At 42.0% G+C, this 27,532-nt stretch overlaps 1 protein-coding gene across 1 annotated transcript in view; it reads left to right on the plus strand.

Moving 5' to 3' along the window:
- Positions 1–27,532, plus strand: part of ADRA1D (adrenoceptor alpha 1D) — a 127,006-nt gene that overhangs the window by 45,233 nt on the left and 54,241 nt on the right. Inside the window, exons 2-3 of the mRNA XM_018567651.1 lie at positions 301–323; positions 16,563–16,572. Of these exons, the coding sequence (XP_018423153.1) occupies positions 301–323; positions 16,563–16,572 (33 nt within the window). The remainder of the gene's footprint in view (positions 1–300; positions 324–16,562; positions 16,573–27,532) is intronic.

The raw sequence follows: 27,532 nt of genomic DNA on the forward strand, positions 1-27,532 counted from the left end.
CCTTGGGATTGCCTTGTGTTCTTGTTTTTATTAGAAATCACTGGACCTCCTAATCACTGACCTGCATACCCAATTAGATATTTGACTTTTACGGTCTAATTACTGTTATTTGTGCAGTGTGGTGAGTAACAAATTGATGCTTTATAAGGCTGAAGATTAAACCTTTGACTTGCAGACACAACTGGTTGGTGGCATCACTAGAGCACACCTGTGTAGGAGTAGGTGCCATGTGGAAGAATGTAGACTTACTGGTTGTGTAATTTAGCCTTTCTCAACCAGGGTGCCTTCTGGCTTCCTCAGGGATGCCTCTACATTTTCTGATGGTAGGACTGTAATGTGAAGGGGGAACTCTGATGTAAAAGGGGGGATTCCAATATAAATGAGGGGCATCTATTGTGAAGGGGGGCTTCTAATGTGATGGGGGGCTTCTGATGTGAAAGGAGGGGCACTTGGATGTTAAAGGAGGGAGCTTCTAATGTGCAGAGGGGGGGCTACTGATGTAAAAGGGGGATATTCCAATACAAAAGAATGACTTCTGATGTGAAGGTGGGCTTCTAATGTGATGGGGGGCTTCTGAGAAAAGGTGGGGGCTTCTGTTATGAAGGGGGGCTCCTGGTGTGAAAGGAGCTTTTAATGAAAGGTGGACTACTGATGTATAAGGGGGAATTCCAATATAAAAGGGGGGCTTATGTTGTAAAGGGGGCTTTGAATATGATGGGGAGCTTCCGATGTGAAGGTGGGGCTCCTGATGTAAAAGGAGGGACACTCTGATGTAAAAAGATGGAGCTTTTAATGTAAGAGGGACCACTGATGTAAAAGGGGGAATTCCAATATAAAAGGGGGCTTATGATGTGAAGGGGGCTTCTAATGTGATGGGTAGCTTCTGATATGAAGAGGGGGCTCCTGATGTGAAGTGGGGCTTCTGATGTGAAGGAGGGACACTCTGATGTAAAAGGAGGGAGCTTCTAATGTGAAAGGGGACTACTGATGTAAATGGGTCTTATGATGTGAAGGGGGCTTTTAATGTGATGAGGGGTTCTGATATAAAGGGGGGGGCTCCTGATTTGAAGGGGGGCTTTTGGTGTGAAAGGTGGGACACTCTGATTTAAAGGGTGACTCTGATGTTAAAGGGAATATTCTGATGTGAAGGGGAGGCTCTGATGTGGAGGAGGGCTTCTGAAGGGAGGACTTTGATGCAAAAGATGGAACCCCACTTTTTTGAGTTTTTGCTTGGGGTCCTCCTTACATTTTAGACTGGGATGCATTGAGATTTTGCATACTTTGGTCTTGGGTATGAAGCATAGAGCACAGCATAGAGATTAGAGTTGTCCATAGTATGTAATGAACAGCACAGCATATGGAGTGCCGCAGTCCAGAGTAGACAACATACAATATAATGTACAGTTCACAGGACAGGACAATCATACAGAGAGCTATAGTCCACAGTATATAATGTACTTCATATTAAATTAATCAAAATCTTTATATAGTTTTGATTTAATAATACATTCTGATCTGGACTTACACTGTCTCATCTCAGTATGCACAAACACGGTACAGTCCATGTCATTGCTTTGTTATGCTGATGCTGTTCTGTCCTTTCTGTCCTCAGTGATCCTGTCTGCGGCTTGTATTGTAGATTGTCATTATACACTGACACTTGATTAAAGCTTACAGAAGCTGTAATGTCATTCAAATCAAAGCGGAAAAAAATCTTTTATCAACCTTTTTATTTCAGCCAAATATAGAAAAAAACACCCTTTGACTAGTTAAAATACTGACTTGAATGATGTGCTTATATTATCTTCCTACAGCCTTCTACACAGCAGATGTTTTTTATATATAGAGGGGGAGCTATTGCACCCAAAAACAATTGGGCTCCTTTGCATTGCACAAAACTGCAAATCTAACATGTTATCAGGTACTGGAAGCTGGTGGAGAGCATATGGAGGACATGCTTGCTTTAGGAGTGTCCGCCTGCTATAGTCACATGATCAGTCCAAGAGTAGCTGAATAGAGAACAAAAGTAGTCCAGATTTAGGGGTCAATGACCTAGATGTCTTTTATATGTATCTTGGAAAAGACTATACAATCCCATACAAGTTTAAATTAGTCCTACCTTTTAAACCCAATTCTGGGTTTGGGTCCACCACCCCACGCTTTTCCCTAAAAGCCCAACTCTGGGCTCAGAGAATTTGGCCCTAAACCCTTTAAAATAAATATACATACATCTTCCAGATATCTTCAGTCTGGTTCAGTGACTGCAGCATTCTCCTATGAGTCCAGGATTGGGGGCACAGACCCAACACGCAGCGTGTCAACCCATGATAAGTGGGTTGAATGACGCCCAGTGTAAATATGTGGCACCGTTCTATGAAGCATTTTCCTGTGAGTCCAGGGCAATGGGGGCAGAGCCTTGATGGAGAGCCATGGAAGTGGGCTGAATGACAATGGCATCATTCAGCCCAGAAGAGGCATGACACCACATCACTGGTTTGGTAAGTCTTTCCCCCAGTGGTTGACAGAAACCGGGATACAACAAAGACTTAAAATGCTCAATGCAAACAAAGCAGTGGGTCCGGATAACCTGCACCCCAAGGTACTTAAGGAATTAAGCCAGGTTATAACTAGAAGTTAAAGTGAGTATAGCAGCCGGAACTGCTTTTTCATTTGTATGAGCTGCTGGGGGAGCCACCTAATGATATTTTGCCCAAGATGGAACTGGGCTTAAGGTTCACTTTGACATTTAATAAAGAAAGTTGATGTACTCGTATTCAGAATGAGTGCATCATAGTCTCAGACTGCACACCATGTGATACTAGTTGTAGAGTCCTTTGGGTAAAGTCATCTGTGAGGTAACAAAGGACCGCACTCTTTATTCTATTATTCTGTCACTTCCCATTTGTCTTCACAGATCTTTCATAATAGATCCTTCATAGTAAAACAATGTTATCTATGCAACCCTGACAAATAAACATGTTACAGTTCACATAGAATCAGATTGCCGTGTGCAATATTTCTGGTAGACTGTTTCATTTAAAAACCATTTTATTGCTGTATCCATTTAATCACCACCTGAACCCAGATGAATCTGCAGAGCTATTTTTAAAGCCAGTGCTTATTGAATGACTCAAATACTCAGTGATATCTTTAATAGCTGAGGAGCAGTACAAGGGGTTACATAGAACCTTAGCAAAGACAAAAGGGAGGCTGTCAATGGTGACCTCTCTTTCCAATAATGTTCAGATGTCTGGTTGTTATGTTGACCCTCTAGTTTCGATATTTCCTGAGACGCTGATCCAAAACTAGTATTTGGATTTCATTGGAGGCAAAATTGGGCCTTTAAAAGCCACTCGTTGGTAATCTGACTGGAATGTAGAACTTTAACACAGCTTCAACATGCTTTAGACATCAGCAGCCAGCAGACTGTCTTTACGTGCTATCTGTAGTGTCTTTATAGGAGGATACCAGGTGAACACAGTGTCCAGCCAATCTTCACAGTTTAATTTAATATAAAATTGTGTTTACAAATATAACAATGAAAGTTGGATATATGAAACAAAACCACAAAGTGCATTATATGTGGTGTTAAATGTATTTTCTCTGTATTCTCACTTATATCTCTACCTGTGATGTTGAGGTCCAAGCACCAACAGCCATCAATAACTCAATTTCTGAGTGACCCCGTATTGGTAACCCTTCTGGTAATACATCTGCTTGTCACAGAGAAAGAACATAAATCAGTAAGAGAGATGTAGAGACATTCATCTACTGGGGCTATAGCTGTGTGATGGAATATAAGAAGCAACATTCTAAAGAGACAACACATTTATAATACACTATCTGGTGGTCTCCTCGCAGCCATAAAGTCTTCAAATTTTCTGTGCAACCAGTCCATTGCTGCATCAATGTTTCCATGCAACCAGTCCATCAGTGCATCCTATGCAACATGCAATCGTCACTTTGGAACCTATGACCAACCATTACTTGAAGTTCATTTTTTTTTCTCTACTTTTGAAGTCTACCTCCTAAAACGTCTGTGGCTTTTTGTGCTCTGTCTGAACACCTGCTCCTTTGCACACCAATATACAATATGCAGGGCCGGATTTCCTACAAGGCCAACCAAGGCGCAGCCTTGGGGCAGCAGGGAGTAGCGGGGCAGCAGGGGTGTGGAATTCCTAACTCCCGATACCCGGGACATGTAGTTCCGGGCACCAGGCGGGTAGTTGTTTTCTACATTTAGCCCCGCTTTGGGCAAGCAGGGCTAAATGTACAGCGGGGAAGCCGCCACTTGTTTTGTACAAGTGATCCCGGAGTTGTTGCCGGGATCACTTGTATGCAGCCTGCAGGTCTGCCATTCACCATGGTGGGGGCAGGTAGGTCGGCACATTGAGGAACCTGTCCTTGGGGCGGGGCAGCAGAGAGAGTAAATCCGGCCCTGACAATATGCAGTATTAGCGTTCAGCACTAGGAGATTTACACTATTGGTTAATGTAAACGCAGATCCCTGGCACTGAGAGATGCCCTATCCTAATGCTGGCCATACAATCCCCATCCATGCTAACACTATACATGGAGGAATCCCCCCACCGGCCTGTTGTATTATGACAGCAGCAGGTGTGCCATTGTCAGAATACCCAAACAGTGACTGCAGCTTCAACTCAGTCAGCAGGACCAGTGTATGGCCAGCTTAAGACAACCATTCAAACTAACTCTCCCTGTAACGCCAACCCTTACACTAACCTTACCTTTGGCCTCAATTTTAATTCTAACCCTCCCTATAGTGATAACACTAACCCTCACACTAACTCAAGCTCAGAGGGGAATATTCACAAGGAAACCTAAACAGGACAACCAGCAACAACAGAAAAATCGAATGGCTTCTCTTTGCCTATTTAATTCCTTATCCATGTCAATATATGGGGGTGGGGAAAGTCAAAGCTACTACATTGCCTTATTCTCTCCATGCTTCTTATTCTTTGCCTTATTCTTTCAATGCTCACGGCTGAAAAATTAACACTCACACTGCCTCTCCCTATAACCCTAACCCTCACACTCAAGGTGGCCATACACGGATCAAAATTCAATCCATTAGTGGCCCTGCCAGCTCAGCAAAAGTCGATTTTTCAATAGACTTTTGTCAAACGAGTAATGTGAGAGATTGTGCAGCAGCCAAGACTTGGTCAATATAAAGCCAGCAGGGGAGATTCATCCATCCACACTCTTTAGCAGGAATGGTGAAATCAAGTGATTTTCTTAAAGTTCTGGCCAGCTTTCCAACCCCTGTAACACTAACCCAATACCAAAACATAGAAAAAGTATGCAGATAAGGACTAATTATGATAATTTTTTCAGCAAATCAGAAGGTTTTGAAGCTAGAACTGCAGAATAACAGCCAGGCAACTAGTGTTTCCAAAAGGAGGTCAGCAGGGGCTGCCCCATATAAGGTGGCAGTGGTAAGGTATTTCAGCCTAGACGTAGGGGGCACAGTCTATAGAGATGCTTTCTCATTACATAAACACCAGCTAATACATTGTAACACCACTCAACCTAGTGGCACCTCTACCAGCCTCTACATGGGTCACAGGATGAACATGTAGGCTCTGAACCCAGCCTCCGAAGCCCCAGCCACCTCCAGGTCCCAGGGCTAACTAAACATCACCTACCAGCAGAATAATTTAGGGCACAGCTGCCACCTTTTCCAGCTTTGCTCTTTGATGGGGCCCTTCCTTCTCCTGAGTCCAGAGGAAGGGCAGGGATAAAAAGAGAGGTAAGGGGGGGGTGGGAAGAGAGGGGTAGGAGAGAAAGAGAGGGGGACTTTGAAAGGGGAAGAAAGAGCATGAGATTTGTTGCCAGGAAAAATTAATATTTTGGGTTCCTTGCCAAGCTTTTAGAGAAAGAGTTGAGTACAGCATGACACCCACAAGTTTTCTTGTTAATAAGTTTAATGCAACTTTTCTACTAAAGAATATAAGTTAGCAAATACTTTATAATTATCATTACTTATCTCTACAGTCGCTTTTATTTTTTAGCTGCCACTGCCAAGTAATCAGTAATAAAAAATCAGTTTCCACACATATTTACCTGACTGACAAGTTTGTAGTAAGTAGCTCATCAGCTTCCTGGAGCTGTGGACACTTCTTTGTGCTCACACACTGTAGAGAATCGCTCAACTTGTCCACCCCCAGAATGCATTTATAATTACATTTTAACTGCAACCCAGACACTGAGCGGTTCTGAGAAATTGCTACCATGCCTAATTAGTGAATTGATGCATGTCCAATTGCTTATATAGTTACATAGTAGGTGAGGTTGAATAAAGACAATGTGTGTGTGTGTGTGTGTGTGTGTGTGTGTGTGTGTGTGATCCTCAGAATTTCAATAACCCTGCATGTTTTGTGAACTGAGGAACTCATCCAAGTTTTTTTTAAAGCAGTTTATGTTCATTCTGCTATCTGTGGAAGTAAATTCTACATCTTTACCACTCTCAAAGTAAAATACCCCTTACGCAGTTTACAATTATACCTCCTGCCCTCTAACTTCTTGTTGTGCCCTCGCAATGGTAGTGTGTTCCCAATACCGCAGTCCCGACTGATGAGTTTGTAAACTGTGATTGTGTCACCTCTTAAGCGCCTCTTCTCTAAGGAGAACAATCATAATGTTTGTAGGCGTTCTTGATAACTTAGACCCTCCATCCCCCGTATTAATTTGGTTGCCCTTCTCTGATCCTTTTCTAGCTCAAGGACATCCCTGCTGAGGATTGGTGACCATAATTGCACCATGTACTCAAGATGGGGCCTAACCTGTGTTTTGTAAAGGGGCAAAATTATATTTTTATCCCGTGAATGAATCCCTCTTTTCATGCAAGATAATATACTACTAGCTTTATTAGCTGCGGCTTGGCACTGCATGCTATTACTGAGTCTGTAGTCTATAAGAACCCCAAGATCCTTCTACATCTCTGTTTTCCCCAGTGAAACCTCGTCTAAGGTGTACTCAGCATGCATGTTCCCAACTCCCAAGTGCATGATTTACATCTATCTAGAATAAACCTCATATGCCATATAGTTGCGCACTTTCCAATTTTATCGAGGTCTTGCTGCAAGGATCCCATGTCATGTTGCGATCTTACTTCCCTGCACAACTTCGCATCGTCAGCAAACACTGACAGTGAGTTATTTATTCCAACCTCGATGTCATTTATGAACAAGATAAACAGAATTGGCCCCAAGACTGACCCTGGGGCACTTCACTCACCACTTTTGGACTATTAAGAGAATGTACCATTTATCCCTACCCTCTGGATGTGGTCCTGCAACCAGTTTTCACCGCATGTACATATTGGTTCTTAATGCCCATTGACCTTGGTTTGTATGCTAACCATTTGTGGGGTACTGTGTCAAACGCCTTTGCAAAGTTTAGAAAGACTGAAGCAACTGGGATTCCCCTGTCCACCTTACAACTTACTTCCTCATAGCATGTTAACAAACTTGTCTGGCAAGAAAAGCCTTTCATTAATCCGTGTTGGTTCTTGCTTATGATACTATTCACACATGCAAACTTTTCAATATAGTCCCTGACCATTCCCTCAAAAACCTTGCATATTACTGATGTAAGACTGACTGGCCTGTAGTTACCTAGTGCACATCTTGAACCATTCCTGAATATCGGCACCACATTCGCTTTCTTCCAGTACTCTGGTATCTCTCCCGTCCTCAATGTGTCCTTAAAAATTAAAAACAATGGTCTGGCAATAACCAGACTCAGTTCTTTGAGCACCCTTGGATGCAAGCCATCTGGTCCCCGGAGATTTATTAGTGTTTAGCTTTTCAAGCCGCTTTCTTACCTCCGCTTCTGTTAGCCACTGGGCTTCGTCTAGTCCATTATTAGAATAGTGATTACTTTGTTTATCATACGCATCCTGCTCATCAGTAAAAACAGAAGAGAAGAAAATGTATAATACCGCTGCTTTCTCCCTGCCACTTGTGGCCAGCTTACCCTGCTCGTCCCGTATGGGGCCTATGTGCTCTGTCTTTACATTTGACTATTTATGTATTTATATAGTTTTTTGGGATTACCTTTGCTCCCTATAGCTATTTGTTCTTCATAGCTTATTTTTGCTGCCCTAATAGCATTTTTGCATTTGTTGTTACAACCCTTGTAGTACTTGAATGCATTTGATGACCCTTCTATCTTATTCATTTTAAAAGCCTAGTTTTTCCATGTATTCATTTGCCTCTTTGAAGTTTAGTGTTCTTGTTGTTCTCACCCTTTTCTGTTTCCCTAAAAGGACACTAAACGCTACTACCTTGTGATCACTCTAACTCAAGTTGTCCTTTGCATCCACGTCTGTGATTAGTTCAGTATTATAAGAGATTAGTAAGTCCAGTAAAGCATTGTCTCTAGTCGGTGTTTCCACCATTTGACCCATGTAATAGTCTTGTAGACAATGCATGCAGTGAAGCCTTTGATGATTGAGTGGTTCCGTTTTCCATATCAATATCTGGATAATTAAAGTCCCCCATAATGATAACATTGGCATGCCTCCCCGCCATCTCTATCTGTGAAATGAGTTGAAGTTCCTCCTCTTCCCCTATGGTTGGGTGTCTATATCATATACCCGTTAATAATGGGTAGCATATAGCATATACCCATTAATAATGGGTATATGATATAGATGCATTGTTGATGACGTAGCGCACATTTACTATCAGATTATTCCTGCTGTACATGCATACCACTCCCCCTCTTCTATCCTTGCGTTCCCATCTAAGTAAATTGTACCCTTCAATATTTGCGGTCCAGTCATGGGTGCTGTCAAAACAGGTTCCTGTTATTCCCACGAGGTCATACTTTTCCTCAATTAGTAAAAGCTCTAGATTATCTATTTTGTTTGCCAGACTTCTAGCATTTGTAAACATGCCTTTTTGTTTTTTGCTTGTCCTCTGGGTTATATCACTATTAGTTGTAATTATATAATTATCATTCTCTAGTGGAACTTCTGCCAGACTCTTGTTATTGAATGATGTTAAATTTTCTTCTCTCTTGTCTGTTATCAATATTGTCCCCTGTCTTGTCTATGCTGTCTGATGTTTTTGATCTTTGTTTGCTGTCTGGCATAGCTGTTTCTGATCACTCCCCCCCCGCTCCCAGGTCCTAGTTTAAAAGTTCCACTAGTCTATTGACCATCTCTTCCCCCAGCAGAGCTGCACCCTCCCCATTTAGGTGCAGTCCGTCCCTGCTGTAGAGTCATTTTAGACACTTGTTTAGCTCTCTTAGTTCTCGCTGTCTCTCTGGCGTGGCTCTTGGTACCGGCAGTATTTCTAAGAATCCCACCTTGGAAGTACTCTTCTTTAGCTTCTGAACTAGGTCCCTAAAATCTTTTTTGAGGACACTCCATCTTCCTGTCACTTTGTCATTACTGCCTGACCGCTGGGTCCTTCCCCAGCCCCTCCCCACACCGGCCCATTCGGCATTTGTCTTCCGAGCACCGTTCTAACCAGCCGAGAATCGTACGATTCCCAGCTGGTTTTCGAACATGCTGGTTCGACGGAAGACGTGCGACCGTACAGTAGAAATGGTCGCACGTCTCCGTTCACACTGCTCGATTCTCGTACGATTGCGGGATTTCCCGCGATTCTCGTACGAGAATCGAGCAGTGTATGGGCACCTTAACACTGAGGGCTCTGATGTGCAGCCTGTCTGTTTGCTGGGGAAGATTGTGGGTGAGCTCTTCCTGATGCCAGCACCAGAGCTTCCAATTACCAATGGATCCTGTGGGCTTGTGAGAGGTGACCCGCAATCAACGGTTTGTTATCCATGGTGATCCGCAGGATGAATGGTCGATGGAACATCTGTGAATTCATCTGTGAGCCTAATCATAACAGTGGTGGCTCTCCTTATATAGTGCTTTAAGCAAAGAGCTAAACATTTGTACAGATGTGCCAATACTAAATTTAGAAAAAATTCCTGCAGCTGGACATCACATTATTGCAAACTTAGGTGGACATAACACAGTTACTAATTGAGGTGGAAATCAATTGCTGATTGAGCCAGACATCACACTGTTGATGATTGAGGTGGAAATCAGTTGCTGATTGCACTGGACATCACACAGTTGCTGATTTGAGCTGGACATCACATGGTTGCTAACTTAGTTGTACACCACAATGTTGCTAAATCAGTAAGTATCTGTGTCTAGCTAAGGCATACAAGACAGTTCATCTGTGAATTAGTTCTCCAGTGTCACTAGGTTCAAATTAATCCTCACAATCCTTGCACTATACTAGGCAATACATATGTGGGAGCAAAGTTATTGCCCATTAGGTAACAGTTAAATAATAACATTCTGCAAAAAATCACATTGCTGAAGGTAACAACATTACATGACTATATATCACAGAAATCACTGCGCTGGGAATGCGTGCCTAACAGTTGATAAAATAGATAAAATTACATGACTGTTCTTGTGTTAAGATGGACCTAGACAATCTCATTTCCTGGCCTCCATAATAAATTAGGTCACCTTAAAGAAGTTTCCTCTTGGGCTCAAGGTAGAGGAACACAACTTAATGATCTACAAAGGCACCATGCTGCAGTCAACATTGCTAACTTATAGTTTATCACACCATAAATTAAATTATATAATAAAACAAGGTGCACCAAGTATAGCATCCAGTCCCGATCCATCTTGTACTAGTTTGGCTACAATATAATGCATTCCGATTGGTAGGTATGAGTGCTGCACTTTTTTCTTAGCTTGTTGAGGCGTGCACTGTTTATTGAGTATGCATGCTTAGCACATCCTCTGTGCTTTTGATGTAAGTTATGGTGTTAAAGTTTGAATTTGTTACATTCTGTCAATAACTACTCATTTGTGATGTGCTTTTCATGCTTCAGAAGAAGAGACATTTTTCAAACTTTCAAACATCTTTATCAGCTTAAATTATTATGACTTTGTTTCTCCAGAAACAGAGATTGCCCGGAAATTTCAGTTCTTCAGATCTATAATATTGCTAAAATCTAACATTGAAAAAAAATATTTTTGATGACGGGAAGTGAAGAAAAAATGGCCAACATTGTCTGTATACTGGCTGCCTAAACAATGCAATCCTTTCAGCATGTTTCTTTTTGCAAATGTACATGTGCCTATTACTACATCATACAGAGCAATTTAATTCGCTTCTTGGAAAACTTTATGCTCTTATTTTTTCAATTTAGTTACATAACTAACTTGGTGTAATAAGTAGAGGTCTTGGTTCAAAGAATGCAAGAGAAAAGCCAACCTATACATATTTAGTAGCTCTCTGGAATACATGCACATTTCCATATGTTTTATCCCTTTAAAAATAGGGAGGGTTGAAATAGCACAAAAGGTTATTAGTTTATTTCTTCTGGAAAAAATCAACAGGTATTATTTGCACTAATTAAAATGATATAACAAAACACTTTCAACTGCATATTTAGTAGACCAAAAGGGAGCAAATAAGAGAAGTTCGTTTTTAGGGTGTACACCCCGGGGCACTCCTATGTGCGATGACTCACAGTGAGGATGTGTTGTGGAGGGGTTTAACTTGCGTTAGGCAATGAGTTATATATTGTAAAGCGCTGCGCAAACTGTTGGCGCTATATAAATCCTGTATAATAATAATAATAATACCCAGCTTCCCTGGAGACTAATAGAATGCAAGTGTGGGAAGTGTATCACAGGCTAACAGATTGCAAGTGTGCGAAGTGTATCACACATACTCCCTCTGAGTAATGCAGATGGATAAATAAGCAGTTTCAATCAGGAATATTCAACATGCAATCAACTTGATAGTAGAACAGTGAGGTGATATTTTATATCGGAGGGAGTATTTCATAGGCAGTCATTTGATATTTCGTTTGGTATATTTAGTACTTGCAGTTTAGAAGTATTGCGCTGGCAATCTATCTGGAACTCGGACTTATCCCCAGGTAGACTTGTCAAGAGTCCTTTGTAGTGAATGATCTCTGTGGTTGCTAAGTGGAACGTAACCCCAATAGGCAGTTAGGGGTGCTGCTCCACAATGGTAGAACTGGCATGCAGGAAATATGATCCAGTAACTCTGTCAAGGGAGGGAAGTTTGAGATTGAGGCAATATTCAGAGTCTGCAGAGATCAGGGTGTCTGAGGCAGGTATACAATCCAGTAACGCTGTTAAGGGAGTGAAGCTTGAGGTTGAGGCAGGTTTGAGACAGGTATAAGGCAGGTTCAGCGTGCGGGGTTGGAGCGGTATTTCCCGGTGTCTTCTTTCTTGCTCGAGCGTCGGGGAATTGAATCCTGTAGCTTAAAAAGCCAGAGAAGGGGCCTGGTGACGTCCGCGATGACGTGGCAGAAGCCTGGGCCGATCATGGAGTGGGGGACAGGTAAGTCTGTTACATACATACACTTTATAAGGGAAGATGATGGAAGGTGATGGGCAATTGTGTTTGGTGGGTAATATCAAAACTGACATAATTTGTAACTTACATCTATGTCCCAGCCACCCCCAAAACAATCCATACCCACAAAAGGAGGCAGCCTGTTGGCCAGTGAGATCATCAGTCATACACTAGCTGTTAGCCAATGTTATGGCGTGGGAAGTGAGATAGGTTAGAGCCCAGCTGAAATTGGAATTTGAATAACAGAGCCTCTTATGATATAGTGTACTTGGCTAAAGATGTCATCACTGGTTTGCATGGATTAATAGAATTAAGCTGCTCAAAACTTGAAAGCAACCCATTAGGGCAGAAATATGGGAATTACTGTCACAGCCAGAGGTCACATGCAGTCTGAAAGTTGGTGGCCTGTCAACTGTATGACCTCACTATCGCCTGTTTTCTCAATGTGCAGTGTATGAGGCCAGGCATCATCTGACATGCAGAACTGTCTAACTGAAGTGTCAGGCTTGGTACAAAGTTAAAGCTATAAAAGCAGAAAATATAAATCTTTCAGCCAGGACAGTTATAATAACAAAAGATAATAATAATATTCAAATTCTTGCATAGGTCCAGTCATGGTTCTGCTCCCAAGGACTCTCATGTGCGTACACTAGAACTGACCCAAATTAAAATTAGTTTGTTTAATGGAAGAATTATTATATTCCTTTTAAAAACAAACGTGCAAGAAAATGTGATACTTTAGTCATAGTTGGAGATTGGTGCCTTAGCGTGTCTTGAAAGCTCCAACAGCAAAATCCCTGCCTTAATTCATGGCTGTTCCTGTCCATCGGTGTGTGTTCCAGCTCCTTCTGTAACATTCTCTGTAGTATAAAATACAGAGAACAACCATCAGGGGTGGTGGGACCCCTCATAATGGGCACAGAAGGTATGCAGACCCAGGAACTCACAAGTAAATACTCAGAGAGACAGAGAATACTGTTAGGGGGTTCAATTTCCAGTACAAATATCAATATCAGTATGGGAAATATCAGTTTTAGGTGAACTGACCAGGGGTGTCTCTACACTTTTTGCCACCTGAGGGGGGTAGGGATTGGCCTGTTGGGTCACTGCCCTAGAAGAACCATGTTGGTCAAGACTTGTGAATTCATTGATTGTTCCAGGGTAAGTGATTCACTTAAAGGAACTTAGTCGCCAGACCTTCTTCCTATAAGATCATATGTGCATTTAATGTATTCTATGCATGCCTGTGAAACCTACCTTGTGGAGACATCGGAAAGCCCTGAGAGTGCTGCCATGTCCCGCCATCTTGGATTTGATATCAGCAGCCCGAGCAGACTCAAAACTGTCACCTAAGTGACACTCTATAGTATTCAATGTCACTCCTCTCCTGCAGCTGCATAAAAGTTTTATGTAGGGAGCTGAAGGTGCTCTGCCTCCCAGAAGAGGAAAGGACTATGACATGAAAGACTGTAGGAGGCTGCACTAGAGAATTGACTCTCTTGTAGTCTTATTTTTCAAGCAAGTTCAAAGACATATTGCAAGTAAATAAAAAAAAAATTAATGGAAAGACAAAAACATGGCAAGTATGCATTTCAAATACTTGATTTCTCTGTGTTTTGCCAGTATTTTTTTTTTTGTTGGTGACAGGGTCTCTTTAAATATCCTAAACATGATTTATACCTTCAACGGTCAGCCAGAAATACTAATGTGTTCAATGTTCTTGCCGTGTATTATGGATTTGCAGGAAATGCATCAATTTAGCACAAGCTTTTGTCCAATATTTGAGTGTGAAATTCCCTGCCCAGTGTGAATTACTGCAAGCTCCGCTGGAACAGATCCAATATCTCCGGCGAGCGAAACGAAGTGCAAGTTTCCGCAGAGTGTAATGAGCACGAAGGAGGATTGAATCTGATGATTGTTAGGAGGGAACGGCACGTAATCACATGTGCGAAGTGTAACAGCAAAACCCGGCTGTTCTATACAGTATCTGTCTTGACTGATCACTGCGGCCCAGGGATCTCAGATTTAAAGGAGACCTCTCAGTGTAGGAATATGAGGGCGTTCATTCTCACCAGCCAGGACATGAAGTGATGACATTTCTCTACGACTAGCACAGAGGTGGCTGCAAGGCACATTCATTTAGTGGAGTGGGAAAGAGTTAGAATAGCTGCCGCATTATCTATCAGTCAAAAACATGTGTAAGATGAATTGGTATGCAGGCCCCGAGGGCCACAGTATCCAGGGATGGTATCCAAAATTCCTCCCTGCATCAAAATTGAATATCTCTATTCCCACCTCTATGGTGTGCCTGTATGTGGTCAATGGCCATCCCTCTTTGGAATGAGCCATTCACTTTGGAATACAAACACAGTGTACTTGGAGTTTGTATTCCAAAGTGAATGGCTACTGGTTTGTTCTTATCCAAATCTTCACCATTAGTAACATACCTCATAGTGGTCCTAATGTTGCTCTGATGTTTTTGGAATCGGCTTTTAAATGGACCTGTGGTCTTACCCACTCACACCAATAAACAGGGGCATTTAAGTGTGTAGACACAGTTGCAATAGTGGTATCTATAACAACCTGTTTTATTTGTGGTGGAGGGCCCAGGATACTTGTCTTGTGCTACATTTCAGGCATCTCGCCGTGGGGTGAATGTAATTTATTAGTGTGATTGTAATGTATTGCTATGTAGTGTTTATGCGCTGCGTCGCAGTACAGGGTAGAGTGTACCCCGAATGTGTAACTTGTTTTTGTATATTTTATGATATAAATAAAGTATATTTTTCAATAAAAAAGCTGTTTTATTTGAGGTCCTATCTGCGCATTTTGCATATTTCTCTCTAGGGTCCCCCTGTACAAAGTGATCCCTCTGCATTTTATTTTGCCGGTATACCTGTAACAGTGCCGTCTTAATAGTTGTTGTCAAACTCCTATCAGCCTGCAAAACGTCCATTTTGCAGGCCGATAGGAGTTTGACAACAACTATGGAGGGACCATGGGGAACAAAAGTAGCCCCCCCTCCAGAAGGAAGGACAGTGTCAGCACCAATTCAGAGATGATGGGAGGATCTACAGCCGAGTGATATACAAATAAGATACATTTTTGTTAATAGTAAAGGTACTTGAATGTATTTTTAAGATTTAACTCCTAATTTTGGTGTCACTTAATATTTGTTTGGTGTCCTTAATATGAGTTTGGTGTCCTTAATATTGCAGCCAGTCTTGGTGTCATCTTACTGCATCTGAAAGAGATGTCTATCTCTAGACGCACGTCCCATACATCGCTCTGTGAAAATGAAATTCCTCTCCTTTGTAGCTCTTATCCTTTTTTATATTCACGAGTGATGTCTTTCTTTTTTTCTCTCTGCCCGGGGATTGGGGACAGTGAGTCACAATCTGCGCACTTTCATTGCACGCAGAAGACTTTTCATTCTATTTTTAGAATTCCCCTGATAGCTGAAGCAAAAGTTCCGATCACAGCAGGTTACCTCGTCTTCAGCTGGTCAATTTAACCGCTTAGACGAGGAAGTGTTAGGCAGCATGTGTGTTCTGCCGATGACTTTATTGATGCCTTTTTATTTATTGTGCAGAGCCACAAATAGTAAGGACGTGCCTCCCACCTATTTGAGATGGGAAATACCTTTTAGTAACAGTAAAAGAAAAACAAATACACACATAAATGCCATCAAAATGTCTAAAGCACTTTTATTGATATAAATGCTAATCATGACAGAATTTCATATTTGCCCCCATTTCAAGAAATGTTGGGAGGACATAGAAAAAATATTGGTGTAGTAAATGTGCCTCTTGCAGTAACACGTTATGTACTGCGGGTACAATTTGCAGAGTGGGGACTGGCCTGCAGAAAGAGGGACACTTTGGAAACTATGCCACCCTACACCCAGAACTTCTAAGGGTTTGCACAGCCACAGGCGGTGGTACCATAAGGTCAGGAAGAAATGGCACAAACAGGGCCAGATTTCCCACAAGGCCACAGAGGCCCGACCTTGGGGCAGCAGAAAGTAGAAGGGCAGCAGGTGTGTGGAATTCCTATCGCCCGACGGCCAGGACATGCAGTTCCTGGCGCTGGGCGGGTAGTTTTTCTTCTACATTTAGCCCTGCTTCGACAACTAGACCTAAATGTACAGGGGGGAAGCTGCCACTTGGTTTGTACAAGTGATTTTAGCGATGTCGCCGAGATCACTTGTATGCAGTCTGCAGGTCTGCCCCCCCCCGGCCGCCTCTCTCCTTGCTGGCCGCCTCCCTCCCAGACATGGTTTTCGGGGGTCTCCCGCTCTTCTAGGGGACCCAGAACCACGCGAAGGATGGATGAGCTGGGAGCAGAGCAGGACATTCTCCGCTCTGTTCCGTGTAAACACTGAAAGTGGAGAGCTGTACTCGCAGCCTTCCCATCTGAGCTGTCACAGGAGAGACAGCACAGTACTGTGCTCAAACTCCTGTATTTGAGGTGACAGGTTCATTAAAGAGAACCTGTCTCGTCCAAATGCCATCACACAGGGGTTTGTTAGCTCATGTGTGATAGCAATAAAGTTAAGTGAAAAAATAAATAAAAAATAAGTAAAAGGGAGTAGAAGGGCAGCGGGGGTGTGGAATTCCTATCGCCCGACGCCCAGGACATGCAGTTCCTGGCGTTGGGTGGGTAGTTTTTCTTCTACATTTAGCCCTTCTAAAAATAAATAAGAGATAAAAAAGTTTAAAAAATAAACATAAAAGCAAAACAAATAAAACCCACCCTGGTGCCCCGCCTTCTAGTTGCCATTCTCCATTGGGAGGGGGTTGGCAGGGAGGGGGGTGCGGGGCGCATTAAGGAACCTGGCCTTGGGGCAGCACAGAGGGTAAATCCGGCCCTGGGCGCAAATGCAATGAATCTTTGACCTTATTTCTTTACTTGCTTCAGGTCAGTAGCTAAGAAAGCACTGAAGCCAACCACCAGTATGACAGCCAGATAACTTGTCTGTGTCTCATTATAGAAAACACAGAGACTCCAACTTGCATTTGTTTCTAAAATAGCTATGCCTTACATTATCTTGCTATTTTAGATACAACCGTTGTGCTCATTGGAGGTCTACTTTAATTGGCTGCATTTTGATGGTTCGTCGCCTTTATCGTGTATGTAGAGATAATATGCTCCAGCACTGTATCTGGTGTGTACAAAACATCTTCACAATTGTTGAAAATAAAAATGAGATGACTCTCCGTCCTTTTTCAGTTTCAACCCTCAGCAGCTGCAGCATGCTTTAATCATAGGACTATGTGGCTCTTCACCATACGCGGTTCTTATGTAATTCTGAATTCACGATATAGATTGTGCACTCTCTGGACTGCGATCTGACTTGCTAACAACATCTCCATCTCCATGATTGAGTCCATTAGTAATTGTGTTGAGAGGGGAGATATGAGGTGGGAGAGGGGAGATACGAAGTGGGAGATGGAGATACGAAGTGGGAGATGGAGATACGAGGTGCTGAATAAGGCCCTCAAGTTCTTTGTGTTTATAGAGTATATTAAACAAAGTAGAGTTGTGTTGCTATGTGTAAAGTGAATTTGTGATTTAAGTCCCGCTAGAATGTGTATAATTTGCTTCCAGAAGGCCAGTATAGGATCTTCACTTCATTGTGTAGACAAATACATTAGTGAAGCATTTCTTGGTGGTAAGATCAAATATTTCTGTTTCTTTTTATGTTGGGTTTAGTCCTTCATTTCAAAGTAGTTTCTCTAATTTGGACCAAGTCTCCCTCTTTCCCACTTTTTGATCTCTATTCCCCACTTTATAAACTTTTAAAAAAAGGTACTTACGGGTTTAACCAATAATTTTTTGCACAGTAATTTTGTATGTCTTCTCCCTTAGCAACAGCTTGTAACAGTAGCACAATGGTCCTGAAAGAGCGACCAGTTATATGTAATATGTAATAGCACCGAGAACAGCCAGAAATAGGCTAGGACTTTGAGAGAGAACTGTCACAGCACAGATGCACCACCCCCCGGTTGTTACGCCACTGCCGCTCCAGCCAGTTCTGTCAGACTTGGCAGTAGAGTCAGAATGAATTCCCAGTGGCCTGGAGACCTGGTAATCGAACTGATTAGCGGGAGTGCCTGAGTGAAAGCTGGAGAATTAACAGCTAGGCATTATCAAAATGTAACCCCAGATCTCCATTTCCCTCCTCTCTGCATGTCTCAACCTTTTTTATCTTTACCCATGTTCCTGTAGCAAGATATAGTTTTCATTACTCCCTGTGATGTCACCACCTAGGGTTAAAAATATCAATGTTATACTCACCTGAATCTCGGAGCTGGCCAGCTGTGACAGCGATCCCTCCAGCCTATTTCTTCCACCGCTGCAGCAATGGTACAGTATGTCCCATGGAGTCCTTACGTCCTATACACTGTTTATAGAATGTGATGACTGAGGAACCTTAGACCACTACAGCGAAGGAGTAGAGAGGCTCCAGGGTGCAGCCTAAGAGCCAGCTAGCTTGTAAGATCAGGTGAGTATAACTTTATTTATTTTTGACTCTAGGGAACAATGAGCATTTAACCCTTGCAGCAGTGCAGGGGTAGCCCCACTACAAGGGTTAATACACATTTTACCTGGAATTCTTCTTTAAGTAAATCAGGCCCCTTGTCATGTGAGGAACCTACCTCTGCCATGCTATATGGCAGAAAAACATCAGCAGTGGGACAAACCTTTCACAGCCTTTAATGCTGCAGAGTTTATGACACTGCCCCGCCTCTTTCTTGCTACTTCAACTTTGCGGGAACCCTTTTAGATACCCACCTAAGTATTTCTTCCTCCCATCTATCAGCTTACAAAGACTGTCAACACAAAAGAGGACCTTCCATGCCAAATGGAAGGTGTGGTTTTTTGCCAGTTTCTTGACCCCCCCCCCCCAACTACCACCACTAGGGATGCACCGATACCAAGTACTATACTCAGTACAAGTACAGGTACTTTTCGAGCTCCAAGACTAGTCTAGAGAAAAATTCAAAGGTTAGGAGGCCGCTGTCATATGTAAGGATCATACGGAGCTCCTGGGATTCGTACATCTCTGTATGATTTTGTTTTTATAAATATATATAAGTGATGCACTGATACCATTAGAAGTACTGATTCTTGTCCAAGTACTCACAGATACAAGTACTGATACATTTTTGTTTATTGTCATGTGACAGTTTTTCTAAAACAATACAGACTAATGATTTCAGGACAGTGGTGGAGTGCCAGAGCCAGGTCCCAGCTGCAACCACTGCAACCCTGGTAGTTCTCATGAAAATGCCAAGTATCTGTACTGGTATCTGAACTGGTATCAGTGCATGCCTTACCATCACCAATTATACAAATGGCTTTAAAAAGCCTATTCTAACCAAACCATTTGCCCCCCAAAAAAATATATTATTCTGCTCTGGCCTTCAAGGCTTCTGGCAGGCACGGGTGACATCACTGTAGAGCTTGGAGCTCAAAATCCGGTGAAAATGCATACCTGCAATGGGCTGGAGTGCCATCTCATGTGATTTCAAGCTCGCCGCTCTGCCAGGAGGCACCCGGAAGCATAGGAGAATTTTTAACACCATTTGTGGTTGGGATCAGGGGCGTATTTACCGCGAGGCAAAGTAGGCGTTTGCCTAGGGCAGTTGGGATAGGAGGCTGGCAAAGAAAGCAGGCCTTCTGTTTGGCACGGAATGGGCGCTTTAAGCTGGTGTGATTGATGGAGTTCCTGTAGGCAATCAGAAAATTATTAGTTTTGAAGGATTACAGAGGTATATTAAAGGGTGTGTTTTACATATCTGCCGGGAGTCCTTCTGTAGAGACGCCGATAAATAAGCTACATCGAAGTGATAGCGGTAGTCACTAAACGCTTTCCACTGAGAGCACTACATAATCAGAATCAGACTGATCTTTGTGGAGTCCTTCTGTGATTTTCAAGAGAGGAAATTTCTACTGACACTTGAGGTATCTGTTGCTGAAATAACTGAACTTCATATTGAAGAAGTGAGACACACAGCGAATGTCAAAAGTGCTTAAGTAATCCTCCTGAGATGTCATTTTGCAAAATCAATCTTAAAAAAAAAAAAAAACATGGAATGTTCAAAGCTAACAGGAAAAATGCAATCTGGATGAATTATAAGCATGCCGCGGCCAAGCCATGTCCCGTGCCAGATCAGAGATATTTTGCAATGCTACATGACATTTATTTCTGTATATTGTCACAGAAATGTGAAGTCTCTTCAATAAGTTCTCACAAACAGAATCATCCTTGGGAAAGGAATGAGAAATGCGTGTTCCGTGTCTGGCTTGATTTTTCTCGACTTTGGCCTCTATGCTGACTTTAAGGTTTTTTTTTAGTTTTTTGTTTCTTTTCGTCTAAAGAAAATATAATGACTTTAACAGATTTCTCTAGTTAAAATTGGCTTCTGTTTTGTATACAGTTGTTGCTATAACAGACCAATCTAAGGCCTCATTCACACAATGCGATTTGGGATTTCTTCAGGAGGAACCTACGGATTCCTGCTGCAGGAATCCCAAATCTCCCATTTAGATGCAACTGGTGTCACCTGTTCAAGTTAATGACCGGGTAACAGTGACTGCATCTGTATTACATGCGGTTTGGAAAAGATCACTGTTCTTGGACTCATGATAGATGCATCCAGGGTACAGTGATCTATTCTAAGCCACATGTAATCATATCACATATGATTACATGCAGACTCCCGATTACAGAAGCAGCCGCACACACGGTCATTAGCATGAATGGGGGACAGTTATGATTCACCCGGACAGTCTGGGTTTTGAGTCCTGTATGTGCTGTGTCCGGGTGTCATCCAAACTGAAGCCTAGATACAAAATGTCACGATGTTGGGGCAACGGGACAGGGAGGGGCGCTGGAACATGGGGAGCAAGGAGGTGTCTGAAACACAGGGTGCAGATAAGTCTTGAAGGTCACAGGGCTTCTGCTTCAGGCAGATGTGTTGCTTGATATCTCTCCTCTCTCTCTCTCCTGGCTGTCTCTCCCTGCTCATTTTCCTGGCTGGCTCTTTTTTCTCTCTTACCTTGTCCTATTGGTTGTCTTAAAAAAAAACATACTCAGGCACCCAGCAAACCCAAACAAAGCTAGCAGGGTCTTGTCCTGTATTAAAAAGGGGATGTATTGCAGGGACAAGTCTATAATTTTGCCACTTTATAGATCATTGGTTCGACCTCATCTGGAGTACGCGGTCCAGTTCTGGTCACCAGTACTAAGAAAAGATGTCCTTGAGTTGGAAAAAGTCCAGCGGAGGGCAACCAAACTAATTAGGGGTATGGAGGACCAGAGCTACGAGACAAGGCTACTAAATTTAAACATGTTCACATTGGAGGTGAGGAGATTAAGGGGGGATATGATCTCCATGTACAAAATGTTCAATGGTGGTAGCAACATTAGCGATAAACTGTTTAAAATTAACTCCGTTACAAAATCTAGAGGCCACCACCTAAAATTGGTGGAAAAAAAATTCCAGCACAAGGGGCGAAGGGGGTTCTTCACAGTAAGATCAGTTAGGGTCTGGAACTCACTGCCACAGACAGTGATTTCAGCAAAGAATGTGGAATTGTTCAAGAAACTTTTGGACGATTTCTTAAGGGACCGTAATATACAGGGGTACAGGTACTCCTAGAATGAGATCCTAATAGGTTGGACTTGATGGACTAATGTCTTTATTCAACCTCAAATACTATGTAACTATGTAACTATGTAACTATCTCCATCTAGTAGCCATAATGCTGTATTTACGTGAAATTACATTTGATCTGGAAAGGAAATATGCAAATACCATTAGTTTTAACCCCCATTAGCACAGAAAAGATGTGCATACAATTTTTGCGTCTTGTTTTGTAAACACATCTCTCTGTGTGTCAGGCTTTGATAAGATTACAGTCCATGTACCCATCGCACTCCTGACCGCATATCCATTAGAATAACATGGGTGCCCGGTAGTCGATGGATGGCCACCGTCACAGTGATACAAAAGAATATGGACACCGGCACTCCAATAGCAGATACAATATGTCTATTTATTGACGTATATGGAAAAAGGTAGCTAAATGTGCTATGCTACCTTTTTGCATGTACGTCAATAAATAGACATATTATATCTGCTATTGGAGTGCCGGTTTCCATATTCTTAGGCTTTGATAAGATGTCGCAGGGTTTGATGTAAGTGGAAGTCACCACTCTATCCAATGCTTAAGAAAAAATGTTTTGACTGGAGTTGAGCGTTCATTCTGTAATAGCCATCTTTTAATCATGTTATATCCGTGGGTCAATTTATTGCCTGAACGATTAAAGGGAAAAAAACTTTCACTGCTGATCAGACTTCCGTAATAGTGTTTAGGTTGTAATCAAATGATCTAAAGTGCTTGTGTATAGATGTGTATACATGAGCTGCGGGGCAGGCTGTCACAATTGCTAGCAGCTGAGCCGCCTGCACGTTATTGGTAATGTAGCCATAACACGGAGGTCATAGTATACTAACAGCATTAGCAACACATGACTGTATCTCTAGTCGTGCATGGCGAAATGCCCAGGAAATATACTACATTCACTGACTGGTCAGTGGCCATGGGGGAATATAGACATTCTTTTAGATTGTAAGCCCTCACGGGCAGGGCCCTCCTAGTCCTTACTATCTTGTCTTGAATTGTATTGTGAATGTAATGTCTTCCTTATACTGTAAATTGCTGCACAAATTGTTGGCGCTATATACAGCCTGTATAATAATAATAATAATTCTGAACAACGGCACTTTTTTATCTTTTTTTTTTATAAGGAGACGAATAAAAAAAATATTGGCTTTTGATCCTTCTACCCAGAAGAGTCAAAGACCTACAAAATCTACATGCGTGATAAAACCCACCTCCGATGGCCGGAGGCTATTCCATGCACTAGTAAAGGAGACAAAAGCCAAACCACTGACCCTTAAAGTGACACTAAATTCAGAAGTTAAATCTTAAAAATACATTCAAGTACCTTTAACTATTGACAAAAATGTATCTTATTTGTGTATTACTCGGCTGTAGTTCCTCCAATCATCTCTGAATTGGTCCTGACACTGTCCTTCCTTCTGGAGGGTGGCTACTTTTGTTTCCCATGGACCCTGTGTGTGTTGTAGGGTAGCCACCACTCCAAGCTTGCTCCTGTGATGGACAACAATCTCAATACAAATTAGTAAACTAAACATGAGATTGTAGTCCATCATGGGATCGAGCATGGAGCGGTGACTACTTTACAACACACAAAGGTAGCATGGGGAACAAAAGTTGTTGTGCCAGGGTGGCAGGGAGCAGAGGGGCGGCAGGGGTGTGGAATCTTCCGGCAAATTGTTTTCTACATTTAGCCCTGCTTCCGGCAAGTAGGGCTAAATGTAAATTGGGGAAGATCACTTGTAATGAGACTGCAGGTGCATTCACCACCCCCCATGCGCCTACCTCTCTCCTCGCTGGCTCCGTCTGTCCTCCCCTCGCTGGCCAGAGATCCATAGGATTGTGACAGCCGAAGCTATATTCAATAAATAGAACCTGTCACCCCCAAATGCAATCACACAGGGGATTGTTAGCTCCTGTGTGATGGCAATAAAGTTAAGTGAAAAAAAAATTTAAATGGTAAAAAAAATTACATAAATAAAAATGTAAACAATTGAGTTAACAAAATAAGAAATAATAATTAAAATATAAAGGTGATTAAAAAGTAAAAATAATAAGAAAATCATTATAAAAATAACAAGATAAACAAATTAAAAAAATTAAAAAGGTGAAAAGATAAATAAAAATGTAAAAAAGAAATAAAAAGTAAAATAAAATAAAGAAACAATAAAAAAAATTAAAACTAACCCTGCCGCCCCGTCATCTATACAAAACTAAATCTGATTTTAATCGGTCCAGCACTACCACCAACCTACCCGAGACACATCTGGAAGAGAGTGTAAATCTCTCCAAAGTGAAGGGAAATACACTGTAGGACAGTTATCCACGAAACAGTTCTGTTCAGATTACAATAGTAACATTTTTGGATTCCCATCTGTCTTCGTTCCAGTGGCATTGGTCACCAGGGCAAACAAGGAGGGTGAATCTCTCCAGCAAGGGCATGGACAGCAATAAAGACCTGACAAGGGGCTCGATCGAGTTGATGCTTTGAAGTATTTGACCAAATGGGTCAACATGACTGCCACACAACTAGCATTTTCAGTAGAAGCCAGCAATTCCGGCCTCCATTTTCCTCTTATAACAGGTTCCCTTTAAGCGCCAAGTCCAAGAAAGTTTTAACGATCAGATGAAATTGTCACAGGCATATTCATTTTCCGCTCATCTGAATGCTTTAAATACCAGCCAATCTTACGTTATGGATGGGGGATATTACATTTCAGAAATGGGTCCAATCAATGTTATGAGTTCGCTGTTTGTTGTGTCACAAGGAGGCCCAGGGGGAGACGTGTCTTCATATTGAAGCATTGTTTAATAATTCCTCTGGCAAAACAAAAGCCGGATTATAGTGTTCTCTTGTTATTGGATCTGATACAGCAGATCAAAGGACAATTATTTTTTAATCACCTTCAGAGTGTGAAGTTCAGCCGCTTGCGGGGCGCGGGTTGGTGTCTGGCTCTTTGCAGTCATCTGCATATCATAAATATAAATATCATAAATATCATATTATAAATGTCATTCCTTATCTGGAAAGATTCTAAAGCTTTTCTAGAAATTGTCTGCATGGGTTGATAGTCGGCATTAAAGGACGATTAAACCCTCGAGGGGTTTTGCATATACTGTATCTACGGCTAGCAAGCAGTAGATATATGCAAAAATATTTTTAACAAGTTACAAAAAAGGTTTAAACTTACCTGTGTCTCTGCCGCGCGTTCCCGTCTAAAGATCTGAAAAATCCCGGGCAGCCTCAAAGGATCATGGGGCGGGTGCATGCGCAGTAGCAGATCTTCGGCTGGGAGATGAGGAGAGACACAAGGTAAGTTAATGGAGGCAGAGTGCACCCGCACAGACACCATGGGACACAGAAGACACAGCAGTCACCGCTGGATCAGAGACTGGCACCAGCGCTGGAGGGACTGCTGAAAACTACAGGAAAGAAGAAGATGATCGGATCAAGAGGCATCATTTTAGGTAAGTCCTTACACTAGCATTTGGGGGTGCGGGGGAATATCCTTTAATTTCACTTTAAGTGTACGAATCCTTCTCTTCATTCTGTGTATTCCCATAGCAAACATGTTATTGGATAGCTGCTGCATTCTATCAAGGCATCCTAAAACATCTTGAAGGGGACTCTATTTTTTTCCAAATATGAATCTGCTGGTTGTTACTCTCAGTTCAGGTCTCTGCAGTGTACACCTATACCCTAATCAAGAAAGAATAAACTGAATGCTGGCTATTCAGCCTCTGCCTGATCAACAGGTGTGCTCATGGCCTAGATAGAGTTCTGCCTGTCTCTGACTTTTGTCTGACTGTTGAAGCCTTGGATTATTCTGGTGGATTGTTTACAGCAGCACAGTGGCTTAGTGATTAGCACATCTGCCTTGCAGCATAGGGTCCCTCAGTTTGTGCATGTTCTCACTGCTTGTGTGGGTTTTCTCCCTCGTGCCAAAGACATGCAGCCTCAGGCAATATATCAGCCGCCATTCAACACACATTCTGGACATCCTGATCCTCCTCACAGGCCGGTTCACATCTGGTTCCCAGACCCACATAAGTAAGTACATTATACATATATATTTATTGTTCCTGTCACCTTCCCTGATATGTTCGGTCCAGGCAGTCAGCTGACCTAGTTTTGCGCCCTCTTGTTTATGGAAGACCCGGAAGCCGACGGAGAGGTGAGTACTTTGATCGATCAAAATAATTTTGATCGATCAAAGAAATTAACAATTAATCGACGGATTAATCGTTAATTTCCGCACCCCTAATAATAAATGTTTACATAGATTAGTGAATAAGGTGAAGTTGTGTTTACTTACTCTGTACAAGGAAAAATCCAGTTTTTTAAACATTTGCACATGAATGGGTATTTAAAGTGAACACAGCATTGATATATATATATGCTAGCTGCCATCTTTACCTTATAAGGGGCTTGGAATGCAATTGCTGTCCCTGTGTCACAGATCAAGAGTCAACTAAACTTGCAGAGTCAGGTAGCTTCTGTACACCCCGCCGATGATATGCGTCCATTCTTACCTTGTTGTGACACTTAAGAATTTGTTTGTATTTTTAGTTGAACCTATTTTGTCCAGCTGCGTATTGCCAAATAGCTGTAATAGCCAAATAGCAAGCTAGCGGGGAATGTAGATGCACCGTGTGCTGCCAATAAATACAGAAAGATTCCAGATAAAATAAAGACAGAGGCTTATAGAAGGAAGGGGTAGACTGTCTTTACAATGTAGTTGGGAGACAAAAAAAACAATGGTCCGGGGATGAACGTTAGATCGCGTGATATTATGTTACATGTACAATGCTCTGGAGAAGCTGCACAACTTGAGAGGAAACTTAACACTCTCTCCAAATCCTTGCTGACATTTTTTTGGAGATCAGACATAGATGTTGATAAGAGACCAAGAGCCACAAGGCAGCTTTTCAGATGTCCACAAAAATGTTTCCTGGCCATGTTCACGTCAATGGGCAAACTTACGACATTGTTGCCTTAAAGGGGAAACCAAGTGTTTTTTTTCAGCCAATGTATGCAGGCGGGTTTACCAAAGGAGTTAAGACATCAGGAGTAAATCTTTTGATTTAAGAGGAATAACTCAAACTGTTGGATTGAAATCTTCGTACAATCAAGTGTAAGTTATCTCTTCAATTCTCCAACATTGTGCACAGCCAATTCCTTCTTACTTATTTTATCTATTTTATTGATTGATTGTTTAAAGTGAACAGGAATTTGCTTTTTGGTGGTTAGATGATTAAAGTGAATATTCACACAATTTACTGTGTGAAAAATTGTCAAAACTGTCATGTTCAAGCTTTTGCTTGCTCTTTTGTATTTTCACTATGCCCAATGATTTACCACTACAGTAGAAATCAATGCTTATTAGCTGCAGAGGAAGAGAATATCAGGGGCATCGAAAGACGTATAGCCT

This window comes from Nanorana parkeri, unplaced genomic scaffold (genome assembly GCF_000935625.1).
Source record: "Nanorana parkeri isolate BGI_ZX_2015 unplaced genomic scaffold, ASM93562v1 scaffold1079, whole genome shotgun sequence".
Lineage (NCBI taxonomy): Eukaryota > Metazoa > Chordata > Amphibia > Anura > Dicroglossidae > Nanorana > Nanorana parkeri.